This window comes from Stegodyphus dumicola, chromosome 2 (genome assembly GCF_044657685.1).
Source record: "Stegodyphus dumicola isolate Sdum_Otavi_A_Nest chromosome 2, ASM4465768v1".
NCBI lineage: Eukaryota > Metazoa > Arthropoda > Arachnida > Araneae > Eresidae > Stegodyphus > Stegodyphus dumicola.
This window is the reverse complement of record NC_140769.1, coordinates 37444965-37461265: the sequence shown is the minus strand read 5'-3', so window position 1 is coordinate 37461265 and position 16301 is coordinate 37444965. Positions and strand designations below refer to the sequence as shown.

Sequence of the window (16301 nt, the reverse complement as noted above, 5' to 3'; positions counted from 1 at the left end):
ATTTTAAAAAACTGCCTTTTTTTTTCCAGGAATGTGATAAAAGAACTAGGGTTTTAGATGAATTTCAAAACTAACAAAATGCATATTTTTTCACAGTAACTTATAAATGACCGGAATAATTTTATTATCATACCATATATAAACATTTTGTTATGAATTAGGATAACACTTTACGTATGATTTTCATTGTTTACAAGTATTTCAATTTTTTAATTTCTATATTATTTCAATGTCACAAACATGCAGGATATAGACTGATTCAATAAGTATATTTCACGATACATCCAGCAGTTGGACGTACTCGGGGTTTGAAGTGCCCTTCGATTTCTATTTAATTAAATTATCCATTATATTACATTAATTAGGCTCTAAGTTGCAACTTTATTTAACTTTTACTTAGTAAGTGTCTTGCAGAAGCATTTACTTTTCAGCAAGCAATGTCTACAAATTCTTAAGTGGACACATTTGAAGTTTTTCTTCCCAGAAACGATTGAGTATGTTGCAAGGATTGTATGCTGCTATTATCTGTGTGTGGCTGTGCGTTATCTTACTATAATGCTGTGGCGTTTGATATACCTTAAAGCTAAATTATTATTGTTGTTATGACTTGTTTGACAGTAAGATCAGAACACGTCCAAGAATTTTAACATGATGAGGAACTTAGGATTGCGTCTGTCAGTGGCGTGAGCATAACCTTACAGGCGACAGTATGACTTTTCCGAATTCCATCCTAGTTTTGAAAAAGAATCCCCAAGGAAATGGGTTCAAGACGTTTCCACTCATCTTTCTGTTATGAAACTATTTGAGAGGACTTTCAGCTCGCCGTGCATTTTAAGTGACCTTATACTTCAAAGACACTATACATCAGCAAGCATCCAAGCCCTCTTCGGGATACATTAGCAAGGTAATCATCAGCATCTTATCAAAGCATTGGTATGTCGTTAATATACAACGGGTGGTCAAATGAAAAGGTACGAAACGACACGGTGAGTATAAATGTAGACTTCAAAATATACACCATAGGCCTGAGCACAACGATCCCACTGATGAACAAGCCTCAGGATTCCTTATTCCCAGAATTCCTGTGGCCGTGACGAGACCCAGTCCTTCACAGCGTCCTTCAGTACGTCGTCCGAGTTGAAGCGCTTCCCTTTCAGGTGTTTCTTCAGTGGACCAAACACATGGAAATCGCAGGGCGGCATGTCTGGACTGTAGGGCGAATGGTCCAACGTCTCCCACTTGAACTTGGCCAGTTCCATGTGTGTGACACTGGAGACGTCTGGACGCGCGTTATCATGGAGCAGAACCACACCTTCCGTGAGCAACCCCGGTCTTTTGCTCTTGATGGGCCTGCGTAGGCGTCGGAGTGTCTCACAGTACACATCGGAGTTAATGGTTTTTCTGTGCTCGAGGAATTCCACAACTAACGGACCTTGAACGTCGAAAAAGACGGTGAGCAACGCCTTGCCTGCTGACGGCATGGCTTTGAACTTTTTAGGGGGAGGTGACGACACATGCTTCCACTGCATGCTGTCCCGCTTTGTCTCTGGCTCGTAGTGATGGTACCAGGTCTCATCACCTGTGATGATCCGCTCCATGAAAGTGGGGTCTTCCTGATACCGAAACAGATGTTGCAGTGGCAGACCCCATACGCAGTTCCTTTTGCTGGTCGGTGAGCTGCTTCGGAACTCAAGCGGCACACACACCTTCCGATATCGCAACCTGTCGTGAACAATTGTCCACACAGTTCCATACCTGACATCCACCTTCACCACCAACATCCGCAATGTGACACGCCGATCACTTCTCACTAGGTTGTCCACCTTGTCGATGAGATCGCTCGTGATGATAGTGTTTGCCTGGCCTGGTCTCGGGTCATCGCCCACACTCTCACGTACTGCACGAAAACGGACATTCCATTTTCTGACAGATTTATTAGAGACACATTTCTCCCCGTAAACTGTCATCATCCGCGGATGAATAGCTGCCGGTTTCTCACCTTCCGCTGTCAGAAATCGGATAACATATTGCTGCTCCTCAGTCGTCGAATTTTGCAACGCGAACGCCATCCTGTCCTCATACGGACTGCCGCATCATTTGGACGCCGCTTTTGATAAGATCCTCTGCTCTCTCCTGCGCATGCGGGCGCCCGCGCATGCTCCGATCCCAGTCAGAGACTCCAATCGCATCCCGAGATGTCTCGCTATGTTCTTCCATGGCGGAATATGCAAATATGTAACTGTTACGTCTTTACGTCGTTTCGTTTGATCCTTTTCATTTGATCACGCCTTGTACTAGAAATACTTAATCTATTGATGCTAATAGTACTCCAAGCCATAGTTCTATATTCATCAACTATGTAATAAACCGAATAGCAATAAAATCGGGCAGACATCTACACTTCTTCACGAAACAGTCAACAGACAATAATTAATACTCAAACAGAAGAAACCCTTGTTGATGAATGCTGTGCAATGACCTGGTCTCCAAACCGAGCAGAGAAGAGAATGTCTAAATCACATTATACTAATATAATAATGGCCGATACATACTAAGAAATTATTCCATAAAAATTGGTTGAAATTATGCTGAAATGTAATATAACTCAGTAAATTAAACCAAAATGAAATAACGTATTTTAATTCAATAAGCGAATCTTACCAATGGAGCTAGTTTGAGTGTGTTTGTAAAATTTTACTATAGAATATTGGAAAGAGAAATTATTATTAAACAACACTTTTTTGTACAATAAAAACAGAATGCAAATACTAACAATTAAAATATAATGGACGTTTTAATAATTAAATATTTTGTTCTAAGGGGGGCTAGAACGAATATTTAAGGAAATAAAATAAACAGCTACCTTTTTCAAACACTGCATAATAAGTCAAAGCTTAAGTCAAAGCAATTTTTCCAGCAATTAAGAAAAAGAACGATTTCAGAAAACTGGTTACGTGATAGAATCCTGGGAAGAACAATTTTTGAAAAATTAAAAATAGATTTTGCTTTATTATATTACGTGCTTCTACTACTGATTTTAATTTCTGAATTTTCAGCTATTTTTAGTGACTTAAAGGTGATACTGCATTGGTTCGTCAGTAATAAAAAAACCCAAAAATTTTCAAGCTTACAGCAATTTGAACTTGTCAACTTATCTAAAACCTCATGTCATGCTATGCTAAGTTCATGTAAGTACAATAAAATTCAATCTTTTACAATGTTTTATATTTATGTGGGTTCTTTAGTTTCAAACTCACAATTCATATTCAAACAAAAACATTTAATAAAACATTAAAACATCTATAATATAGTTAATCTATTAATACAGCATCTGTAACATCGTATATGTATTAACGCAACATACATAATATCTTACAGCTATTAATACAATACAGCATCTATATCATCTTACATCTCCTCTCATAAAACAAAGTGGCGAGAGTTCTATCAATTTCACTCGCGTAGTCAACAGCTAAAATTTAGACAACGCGCGAGGAAATATATTAAGCTATGGATTTAAAATCCCACATTTATGTAACTATTAGTGCACATTTACATAGGTATTTGTTTATATTTATGTAAATATTAATTTAGTGTTAATTTGAGTATATTTCATATATACCTCGCATTATTTAAAATTCGTGTATATTCCATTAGTACTATATATTATTCTAAATGTTTTAATAATTATTGTACATTTAATATATATATTTACTTTATTATGTTTTAATATTTGGAATTATGTGCAGATAAATTTCAAAATTTTGTGCATAGTTTTAGTATAACCAGAGATTTCATGTCTTTTGAGTTGTAAATCAAAAATTCATTTTCAAAGTTTCACACAATATGAAATAGATAATAAAACAAATTGGAGATTCAATGTTTGGGCTTCCGTGTGTCCATATTCGGATGGAGAACTGCATTATTCAAAATTGGATGGACTCGTAAAATATAAAAATCTCAATTATAGACATTTCAGACATAAAAAACATAACAACGGAAATAACATTTATATTTTTGAGTGATTAAGTTGCTTCAGCGAAGGAAACAGGAATATCAAATGTGTTTTGGTCTTTGGGACAAAACTGTTTCTAAATTGGCGACACGGATGAAGATTTCACCAAACGTGGCAATATTCTAAACACTTTATTTTCTCGTCTGTTGCCCCCCCCCCGAGATTTTTAGGGCTAGGGTCTCAAGTAAACCATCCCGTTAGAGGGACAGAAGACAGTTACAGCCAATTGGTACACCACTAAATGCCTTCGAGAAGCTCTACAAGAAGTGAATATTACGGAATTCGGACTTCATCATAATACACCGTCTCATTTAGCAAGGCTGACAATCGAATTTCTTCAACAGAAACTATCAAAGTGATAAAATATCCACCCCATTTTAATGACCTTGCTATGCGTGATCTATAGTTATTTTTTAATCTAAAATAAAATTTGCATGGCCATCGTTTTCTTTGCAAAGTTTAGACTGACGAAGCTATAAAAGCATATATTTCATCAATTCCTAGAAATGAATAGTTTGAAGCATTTAATCTTTGGAAAATTCGTCTACAAAAATGCATTTTAGGGGGAGGAAACTGTTTTTAACACGCTTAGTTGGTAAATTTAACTTATATCAATTAGTTGTATCTGTAAAACATCAGAATTATCCTGCTATACATGCAGATCCTTTATTAAGTAATAATAGAATTAAAGCTTGAAAGATACTGTTACGAGTTACCGTTTCATGGATATCTGTTTAAATAATCACTTCCGGTTAGCAGGAAAGAATTCGTAATTTATTGAAAGATATGACAATGCACAGCAAACATTCTTCTTCATTGGCGCGACAGCTAAAGATGTGCCCTGGCAGCTGTTTCCAGTTTTTGACCTTCTGGCAGCTGTTTTCCAGTTTTTGACCTGCGGAATCTTTATGCCATTTTCAACACAATCCATCCATCTCACCGGGGTCTACCAACACCTTCTTAAACAGAAGCCGAACTACGAGATCGTGACGTCACAAACTGGCAGCTGACAATCGCCGTTGGTCACCTACTATCTGCCTTTAAAGTATATTTGTTTTTAAAGCTTTACTAACAGGAGGGTATTTTCTAATGATGTAGATACATATTATTTTTCGTTTTTTGCTTTATATATATTGAAAATATATATTTTCAATTCATTCGCGGATATAATATTGGAAACATTTTCCTTTGCACAAAATATATTATATATTATTAATTTTTCTATGATCTTATATGGCGTGTTTACAGTTAAAATAATGTTTTAACGTACTGGTTGACTTTTGATAAGTAACAGTAAGGTAATGTTGGAATCTCCCTCCATACTAATAATATTCAAGTCACTTAACTGCATAAAAAATATATAAGAAGGATGTGTGGAAATATTTTTAAGGATATTAGAAGTTTTTAAATTTTAGCAGGGTAGATTTATAAGCACACATATTACACGAAAAACCTCAATTTCTCAACCTTTTATTATTTTCACAATATATCTATGCAAAAACTGCGCTGATAAGGATTTTACTGGGCAATACTTATAGCATCCTTATATGAAGATCTAATACTCTGCAGCATAAAAACACAAGCAGAATTAGCAGCGTTTTCACAATTATATTTTGCTACATTCCTATTATATTTTCACCTTTGAAATCTAAGAATGGCTTAGTGTGAATTTCGTCAACCATTAAAGTGACATGTTATCGTTTTCGTCTAAAAAGCGGAATTTTTCCTTAGCATAATTCAGGAAATTTTCAGGAGTTTGCTCCACTTTAGGATCAACATTATATTCAGAATACAATCTTCAATGTAGAAGGATGTGGCAAAGTAACATATGCACTATTTCTTAAAAATTTACAGCAATGTGGAGAAATTGAAAACATCAAACTTGATACCAGCTGCTCAAATATAAACTGAACTACTTTCTTTTTATGTTCAGGGGCATTTTTTTCTAATTCTCGAAGGCCTTGAGTTACGAGTAATAAATTTTTAAAGCTGTTTTCATTATTATCACCTTTAATTTTTGCAACTTCTTTAAGCAATGAACAGAGATTATGCACATCATTAATTTTTAAAGGGATGGTTACTAATTTCATGGTTACTAGTTTTTGTTAATGGAATATCTCTAAAATATGCTTCCACTTGCAGATCATCATAGATAACGACTGATGCAGATATAAAAGGAGCAAATTCTGTGCTTATCTGGAGGAAAAATATACTATTTTCTTTAATCACAACTGTTAAATCATCAGGTATCTTAGCATTTTTTAGACATGATGAAAACTCACTCAGATTACTATAATTACCTAATTACTAATTTTAAAGTAATAAAAGCAGGATTTCTAGTAATGCAATTAATATTTTAACAAAACAGGTAATAGCAAGCATATGTGTGTTTGTCTCCCACTCGGAAAGGGGGGGGAAGAAAAGGATTCTTAGTGACATAAGTTTTAATAATATTTGAACTTTCATGCATTAGGAATTTAAATTATTTCTTGTTTTACGCAAAACTGTGCACTTTATATTACAATTTAAAAAACCATAAGCATATTTATTTCCTTCACAGTTTCTTTAGAAAAACTTTTAAAACCAAAATGTATTAAATATTAAGCTAAATAATTTCATTTGTTGCCATATACATATGGGTTAAAAGTTCCAAGTTATAAAATTAATCAAAAAGTAAAAAATTGGACATTTTAAAAAGTAAGTGAATATTTAGCACGCAATTCGATACATAATTATTAACCATACAATTCGATACATAATTATTAACCATACAATTCGGTACATAATTATACTAATCGATGCGTAATTACACAATATTATACACAATGTATTCTATAAAAATGAAATTCCTTAACATTAACGTATCCATTCTTTTAAATGTAGAAGCAAATACCTTAATAAATTTAAATTTCAAGTTAGGCTTAACTTACCTGAGAATACTTCGAAATGGTAAAATTTTCTCGCGGTATCGATTTTAACCATCTATGTAATACATCTTGTTGCTTAGGAAATCTATATACTGATACTTTAGAACCGCCACAATAATTTTCTCGGCATAACGGCACACAGCACTTTAAAGGCATGATTGAAATCGAAAAAAAATATCAATATCAAATTAAGGCGACATGGTTTACGCGCCTTCTCACGACCAAAGACGAATTCCCCTAACTTTCTATAGATGGCCTTGGTTTAGGGGCGATTTTTCGCACCCCATCGAGAAGGCCAACAGTTTGTGACGTCACTAAACTACGAGCCTTCAGTAGGGAGGCTTGTGTTTAAGAAGGTGTTGGGCCTACCCCGAGGTCTGGTTCCCATAGGCTTTACCAGAAAGATTTTCTTACAACACCGATTTTCATGCAGTCTGGCCAGATGACCAGCCCATTTAAGTCTCAGTAGTTTGAATAATTTTGCTACATCAGGTTGTCCATTGATCTTGTATAACTCTAAATTAGATCTTCTCCATGATCCCTTCACGCAGACTCCACCAAGTATGCAACGCAATATCCTTACTCGTAAAAATCCCCAAAGCTTTCTCATCACGTAAAATCAGCGCCCAAGCTTCCGACGCATAAGTCAGGACAGATCTTGTGAGACTCTTGGTAAAGAATTAACTTGGCTCTTAACTTAATAAATCTGTATTTTAAACAGCTCCTCAGGCCATAAAAATATCTATTTGCAGCAGAGATTCTTCTAAGCATTTCAGAAGTTATTTCATTTTTACAATTCATCACCACTCCCAAATAAGTGAAACCGTAGACTTTCTCAAATCTATAGCTACTGATTCCTAAATGACCAAGTGGTAAGTCATATTCTAAACAATACATATATTTAGTTTTATTTTCGTTAACAGAAATGTTCAATCTTTTTTGCACTTTTCCTAATGCTAAGAATGTCTATTTAAGAGCAGGAACTGTACTGACAACAATTCAAATATCAACTGTACAAGCCAGTAATTGAATACTCTTATTAAAATTTATTAAATGTAATATTTCCTCTAGTATTGATCCTAGTATCTCTAATAACATTTTTGAGTGTACTATTAAACATAATATTTACTAGTGCACTCCCTGTCTTACTCCATTCTTGAATTCAAGTTTTAGAGCAAAAATTAATGACTGTAACTTGCTTTTTATATCAGAGAACTGATATAAAAAGCAAGTTCTATACTTTGATACGACTAAAATTATGTACGAAAGTACGTAATGTATGATGATGAAATACCTTTATTAATTCAAATAGTGCAACAAAATTATATCATATAAAAAATTGTCAGTAGAATACATTATAAATTATAGATTCGTTCCATTGTAGTACCGAATAGTTGCGAGTATCAAGCTACTGCATTAGATATTAAGTTACATTACATTTGATATTATCCATACATACAATTTTGTAAATATAATAGTTATGTGATGAAAACCACTAAAAGACCAGAATGATTACTCCAGAAAAGTGAATAAATTACAAATGACATGTATTTTAATTCATATGAAATAAACAGATTATTAAAAATTAAAAAGCTGAAATTATTTTTACAGGTCCGCTTATTGCTCTTTAATTATTTAGTTTCTTTCAGTACACTTATAAAGTGAAAGGAAATCACATCAGTTAACATCGCCTCCGAGATTTTTCATTTATCACATAACGTGGAAGATAAATTAACGATTTCCTACTAAATAATAGTCACCAAGTAGCGCAGATGGTAAATACACATAAAAGCAGCATAACATAAAGTAAAATAAAGAAAGTGATGCAACGATTCTAAAATTTTAGAAGGATTTCATTAAGGACGTTTTGAACGCCAAAGTTAAAAACTATTAGAAGTGCAATTTAGTTGTTTTTTATCTTAAATCTCTCAGTCTGTTTCATGTATAATATAATGTATCTCTATGACTAGATAAATTAAAGACATAACTGGGAAGAAATACACAATCACCAGAAATTGTTAGACCAGTTCAATTATTTCGATAGACTAATGTAACAATATTCAAGAAACTGAAAGACTAGAACTTTAAATGTTTTTAACATCAAAAGCATTAAATAAAATTGTTCTAGATTAAAATTATTCTCAACTATTACAGAAATATATTGCTTTCACATTTAGATAATCTTTCCTGTTTGGAAGAAACGATACATCTTCGTCGAAGAAGTGGCTATTACCTCATCAACGTTTATATCCAAACCGTTCTTATTGTCATCATGTCCATGCTGACTTTTTGGATTCCACCCGACGCAGTTCCGGCTAGAGTAACACTGGGCGTAACAAGCTTGTTGACCATTATCACAAAGCAATACCAAGCCCAAATGCCAAATGTGTCGTACATTGTCGCTCTGAATGTATGGCTGTCTTGCTGCATCGCTTTCGTTTTCTTCAGTCTTTTGGAATTTGCAGTGGTCATCGCTCTTAGTAGAACATCTATGAGAAAAAGCTATCGGTTCCATAGCCGTCCTGAATCAGAACTTCCCATGGTAGGCATATGAGATGATGTAGATCTAAATTACAAGTGACTCTGAACTTATCTGAAGTTAAATTATCTGAAGTTATTTTATTTCACTGAACATTCTGGTTACTTGCTGTACTTAATATGAAATTTGTCAAAATAATTTAAAATTGTTTATATAATGCTTTAAAATGTTTACTTACAGTAAAATTAAAACTTGAAATCTAAATTATCTGAAGTGAATGCATGAATTGTTGAATGTAGTTCTAGAAATTCTGTAGAATCTTTTGATATTGTTGATCTTATTGATCAGACTTGTCAAGACAGACATGTGTTTTTCAGGGTTTAAAAGTTGTAAATGTATATTTGCACAATGATTTGCAAGCGCAAGCAGGAAGGAGGATTTTTTTTTTTTTTTTTTTTTTTTTTTTTTTGTGTGTGTGTGTTATTGATTTAACTGAAAAATTTTTGCTGAAAAATTAGGAAGGAAACTTAAGCATTCAGAAACTATTAATGACCTTTAATTAGCTAACTAGATCAGCTTAAAATTCTATTAACTATTATAACTAGTATTATTTTTCGACTCATTTTTAGTTTTTGAAAGTCCTTATTTCTTGAGCAAAAATTTGTTATTTAATTCAAAATATGAAACATAATTAAAAATATTTATCATTCCTTCCTCATCTCACAAATCATTATTCGAATATGCATTTACAACTTTAAATCATGAATAACGCATCTCTGTGATGTTATCGTCATGCGATGATTTGTAGGTGCTCATTTTTTTATCAAAATATTTTCGACAACAATGTTTTTAATCAGCGAAGTTTATGAACCATGACATATATTTTCGACCATGACATTTTGTACCAAGATTTTTTAGAAATGCGACGTTTTCGCCTTCGTTGTTTTCTCCGCGACGTTTTCGTTCGCGTTTTCGCGGTGATATTTTCGGTGGATACCAATTGCTATAACGGTGCTATCTTAGTAGCTCAACGCGGTACTTTGATATATCTATATCATAATCTCAAGTGCAGGTTATTCAACTAACGTTAACAAACTAAATAGAAAATTAATGTACTGCATATATACAAAATAGCGTTCCGCAAATCAGCGTTCGACAACGATTTCTTGTAGGTGCATATACGTACAGCCACGCAAATCAGCGTTCTGCAAACATTTATTCTAAGTGCATATAAGTACGGCGACAGGAGCAAGAAAATTGACCATATTTCATTGTGTTGTTACACAGGAGCTTTTGAAATATAAGAAAATCATAATTGGCAATTTCTTCAATAATCGCAGACTTATTAATCTCCCTTTCTTAGAATCTGATCTAATAAGACAATACCTGTGCTCTTTGATCCGGTTATATTTTAGATCCGGTATTAAGTGAGACTGGCTCGTACATGGGGAAAACTATGAAATTGCCCATACAGCCAGTCCGTTCACCGAGATTCGTACCCCGGTTAAACTACCAGTGTTAAGCGACTTTACCTCTCGGCCACTAGTGTGACTCCGGGATTTGAACCTGAACCCTTCGGTTGGCAGTCAATATCATTAACCACTACCTCATTTTTTTAAGCAATATAGGGATTTTCTTAAGACTTTTATCTATATAAATTTCGTTATTATTAGCAAACAAACAAAAGGAATAGTTTTTTAAAAAGTAGCTAAAATTTTAAATCGGACAAACTTGATTAAAAATGTATAATTGTTCTTCATGCTTCATTAATTACTTTAGAAATTCGCCCAACCAGTGGTCGAGTAGTTAAGAATGCTAAATGCCAGGTTTGGTCCCAAGCTAATGGGCTGGCTGCATTATTATTTGCTGTATCTTTCCCAACGTGTAATATGAATAGAAGCCGGTTTCATTTAGAAAGTTCTCTTCATCCAACTGCTGATGTAAGGATCGAAATCCTCCCATAATTTGTTTGCATATTAAGCAACAATGTGCGAAATAAATTCAACAATAAATGAAAAAAATCTTCATAGAACTTTCAAAAATATTCCCTATTAGTTTTCTATTGTCCTAACTAATATATATGTATGAAATATTTCAAAACAATATGTCAGTAGATGAGAGACAAAAACTAATTTGTGATTTGACCAAACAAAGCATTCTTTCCTTTTTTGATTTACATAGATCGTTTGAAGAATTTTAAGTATTATTTAAACAAAATGCTGAAACCGTTTAGTTTAGGCTGGTGAACCTTTTAATTTGCATAGCTGAAGTCTTTTAAGTTGCGATAAGTAATAGTTTTTACTCCAAAGAGACAATTTGCTCAGAAGGACTATTAATTTCATTTTGGCGTTTTGCGTCGATTCACTATAAACGACGAATCACTTTTTAAATTGTTGCCACCAAATATTAGAGCCCTGTATTATATTTAAAGAGATGAAATAATGAAGAATCTGCATAGATGTATGTATATTTCTTGCATTGGGATAAAACAACGGTACCGAGAGCCATCAAATTTTTTTTATTATCTATTTCATATTTTGTAAAGCATTTATGAGTTTTTCATTAAGAACCTCAATGATTTCAAACAAACAATAGCAATACTGTAGGGGGAAAAGAACATTTTTATCTGAAGCGCGCGAGACTGTATCGAAAATTCTAAATAAATGCTCATTTTAAAATGATTTTGCGATATTGCTGTTGAATTGAATTTTAGGGTTTGAGTGCGAAGAACATATTTAATAAATAAAAGAAACACAAAGAAAGCTTTAAAAAACGCCCCTTTTAGGCGTAATATAAAACCTAAAAGCTTACCAAATTTGGTACTATTCCGTTTTGAGAACCGTAAAAAATCGACAAACTATTGTTGATGCCAGTGCTGCCAAAAATAATTGCGGTAACCCTAACGCAAGAAAGGAAGTATAATAGTAAATAACTATCTAAGATTATTGTTTTAATTTCGATGAAAGGTTAGTTTCGTATAATACGTTTTTATTATTATAATTTATATAAAAAAGGCTAAACATAACTGAATGGAAGCATGAGAGTAAATAACTATTTCAGATCATTATTATAATTTATATATAAAAAAAAGGCTAAACATAACTGAATAGATTCCTGCATCGCTATTTCGATACAGAGTTATCGCTAAAACATAATTTCATATCATTGGGTGTTCAAACATAATTTTCTGTAATGAATGTTGCCTTTTCTTTGGAAAAATTCTATTTCAGACTTTTCGTCATGGGCAATTCCCAAATTTTTAAATCCATAGGATGTCAAAAAAGGATTTAAAATCAAAAAAGGATTTAAAAATAAAACTAGTATTTCAATGGCGTCTTAAGAAATATAGAACTATCTAAACTTATGCAATTTAAAATCAGCGCGTATGCTAGATTTGGCGCGCTGTTAAATGGGCGCGTTTGCTAGATTTGGCGCTATTGCGCATACATTTTCGCTGCAGTTTTTTTACGCTCCTCAAAATGGAATAGTACCCAGATTTTTTTTTTATATATATATTGTATTAACTACCTTGCTTGTTAATATATATATATATATATATATAATATTATAATATATTTATAAAAGTATATTAACTAAGTATATTTCTAAGGCTGATGAATTCTCTCTCGACAGGTGTTGCTGAAAGCCAATGGAAAGTGGTCCATGAAAAACGCATGGGCGCTGAAAGCCGAGAAAGAAGAAAGCCCCATACCTACCTAAACGTTTAGACTTCATTTCCAGGATTTTATTTCCGGTCTCATTTATAACATTTTGCATATCATATTGGAAATGTTACAGCTGAGAATTAGATTCACGTCTTTAAGTGACTTCTTGACTGTAAATCTGCACAAACCTATTAAGTTTTTATATTTGTGAAATCAGTATGTGTGCACTTTCATTTAACATATATACAATTAATGAAAATTAATCTTTGAAACTAAATTTTTTGCATATGGTTGATATTTAATTAAGTAATGATAAATGAAAAATTATTTCATATTAATGATAAAATAACTACAAATATCATTTGGTTACATATATAAAATCTTCCCAGAAAATCTCGTTTAAATACAAGCTTCCTGATCATACTCCTTCTGCAATCAGTTTTGTTTTCCAGACAGGTAAAAATAACGGAATAAATAATATCAAAATTCTTTTCCATTTTAGAAATACTCGTACTTAATAAAGCGTTTTGATTGATTATTAAACAAAACAAGCTGTTACGTTTTCCTGCTGCTGTAATGGTGAAAATGCATGACTGCCTAGCTAATAAATCTCGAATCGCAAGTAAGACATTCAAAGGCTTACATAAATGTTTGCTATCACAAGTCTGCCTGAAGTAGCAAAATTACCTGTGCATCTAGAGGCACAAAAGGAAGGACGCTCGGGCAACGCTCTCAAGATAAAAACTGGAAGTTGAATAGGACGTAATTGATGGAGTTTTGGAGTAAAGTTTCGTCTTAATATCAAAAAATATATTATTAGAGTTAGACAAAAATGTTGTTGGTGTCAAACCTAAATAGAGTGAAAACATTTTTTACAAATAAACTTGTTACTCGTGTAAACAGTTTGGACATTTTGTGTATTGCTTATGCCTCAGACTGTTTTCTGCGTCCACAGAAATAATGTCTTTTATATGGTCTCTATTATAGTGTATTAGTTGTTGAAATCGTGCTCTGAAGCTTTCCATAACACAATGCAATATCTTCTGGGTCATCATTCTTTGAGATCCTGCAGTATTGTTGGCTTGCATTTGTTCAAAACCTCTTTTAAATTAGCCTTAAATATCATAAAGAATAATACCGCACGAATATGCCGTCCAACTCAGCTCTAAGTAGAGAAATTACGTTATTATGTTGGGTCTGGCCTCTTTCAAAGGAGAAGTCTGCAACCATACACATTTAGGGACGCCAAAGTATGAATGTAAGAGAATTCAATTGAAACTATTGAAGTCTTGCTATAGCCATTTAAGTCAACAAATCGCAGTGTTATCGAAAACAACTGGAATTCCATGCAACATCCTGTAAAACAAGTAATTCTGCTCCTCCAAATGCAACAAAGCTGGTGCACAAAACTCCTTCACACTTATGGAGACTGTTTCTGCAGTCATATTCTCCTATGAAGTACTTACAAAATATTTAATTAGTGATTTTTTTTTTTTTCATTTCGGTATAGTTGGTGGTACAGGAAGGAGCTTAAGATAAAATGACCAAACAATCCGGGTTATGGCGGACAGTCTTGCATTTCAGTACAGTGCCCCAAAACATGTCCTATCATCTAAAAATGTTCTCGAATTTTATAAGAACAGTTCATATAAATTTTGTCTGTGCTGATTTTGGATAACCAGTTCAGCACTTCGAACTGTAATTTTAATATATAATATTCGACTCAGGAAAAGAACACAGTTTGTTTTTAACTACTCCTGGTTTCCAAATTCTTCACACCTAAAATGCGAGCAAAAATGGTGAATAACAAAAAGCCACCAACTTTGGATTGGCAACTGAGGTGGGACGGAAGGTCATTATATATTTCCCGAATCGCATTTAGGTGGAAGAATATAAGGAATGAAAGGCTTTCTTCTCTTTCATGTATCAGCTTTTGTTGGATACTGATCAAGCTGAGTATCAGAAGACAGCATATCCGATTCCTATTAGCGACAAACTATTTTAACTATTTCTCGCTGCCCAACTCATGGTCTCTGCGCAGTACATTGGATAGAACAATTTTTATATTAATGTATATTTAAAAATACATCTGTATTATTGCCGTTCTGATTTACTTTTCATTTCATCTCTCGGGGTCGTCTACCTTTATTGCGATTTGTACGCAAGAGATCTTGTCTCTAAGAGTAAATAATTAGTAAACTTATCAATTTCTGTTCAACTATGCAAATTAGCACAGACACCTAAAGAGCTCGCACTATCAGTAGCTCTTTTAGTTTGAAAGTTCCAAGGGGCACTCAGTGCATAGAGTAATGAAAATTATTGATCCATCAGCAGGGTTCTGCTTTTTAAGATGGCAGTGATGCCACTGCTTGCAGTACTTTATTATAACCGGAACGGGTATAAAATCACTTACTTTTCATTTTACGAGTGCGTTTGAGCTTAAGGCATAACATACATAGTCTTGATTGACGATTTTGAAAAATTTTGATATATCCCCCAATGCATGCAGTAATTCATGTCAGGCATCTTCCAAAGGATATGTGGTTAAATTATTTGAATACTTCAAAATACAAGAGCAAGAGACACGCTCATGGAGAAGTGGCTTAAACTCACGTTACAGGAAAAAACATGAAAACCAACAATGAACTAAAGTCGAACTACCAGTATTCAGCGATCCTAACCGCTCGGCCACTGCTAGGGCCTTTCAGAGGATGTACAGTAGATATTACTTCATGATTTGGAAGATATAGGAAATTACCAGTCGAATCGACTCTTCTTGGTTAAGAGAATCAACGTCTTAACTTACATTTTAAACATTTACAACTGGTTCTCATATATAGTTATGGGATTCAATTTTCCGTTCATAAGATACGTTTGTTCAGTTTCTCATTATGAAGTTGAAATTTTTTTAAGGCTCATTAGTCATACTTGCCCCTTAACTTTGACTTAGCCTGAAAGTTAGAAAAACCTAAAAGTTCATTTTAAATCTTGAAAGCATGAAGATTCACCAAAATATATAAATGCACTGAACTGCTACAGAGGAGACAGACGTTTGTTCAAAGTTAGATTAAATTTTACTAGAAAAAGTAATTTTATGCATACATTGTGCACATTCATTATGCATACATTATGCATAATGAACTGTATATATTATTGTGTTTTCTTTTAATATGCTGTAATCATTTACATGGAATTAAAAAATAAAAAGGTTCATT

At 33.4% G+C, this 16301-nt stretch overlaps 1 protein-coding gene across 1 annotated transcript in view; it reads left to right on the top strand.

Annotated features, from left to right (window-relative positions):
- LOC118195359 (glycine receptor subunit alpha-2-like) overlaps positions 1-16301 on the top strand; it is a 55080-nt gene extending 38779 nt beyond the window's left edge. Inside the window, exons 6-8 of the mRNA XM_085809811.1 lie at positions 3057-3188; positions 9120-9484; positions 13055-16301. Of these exons, the coding sequence (XP_085665937.1) occupies positions 3057-3188; positions 9120-9484; positions 13055-13141 (584 nt within the window). The 3' untranslated portion in view covers positions 13142-16301. The remainder of the gene's footprint in view (positions 1-3056; positions 3189-9119; positions 9485-13054) is intronic.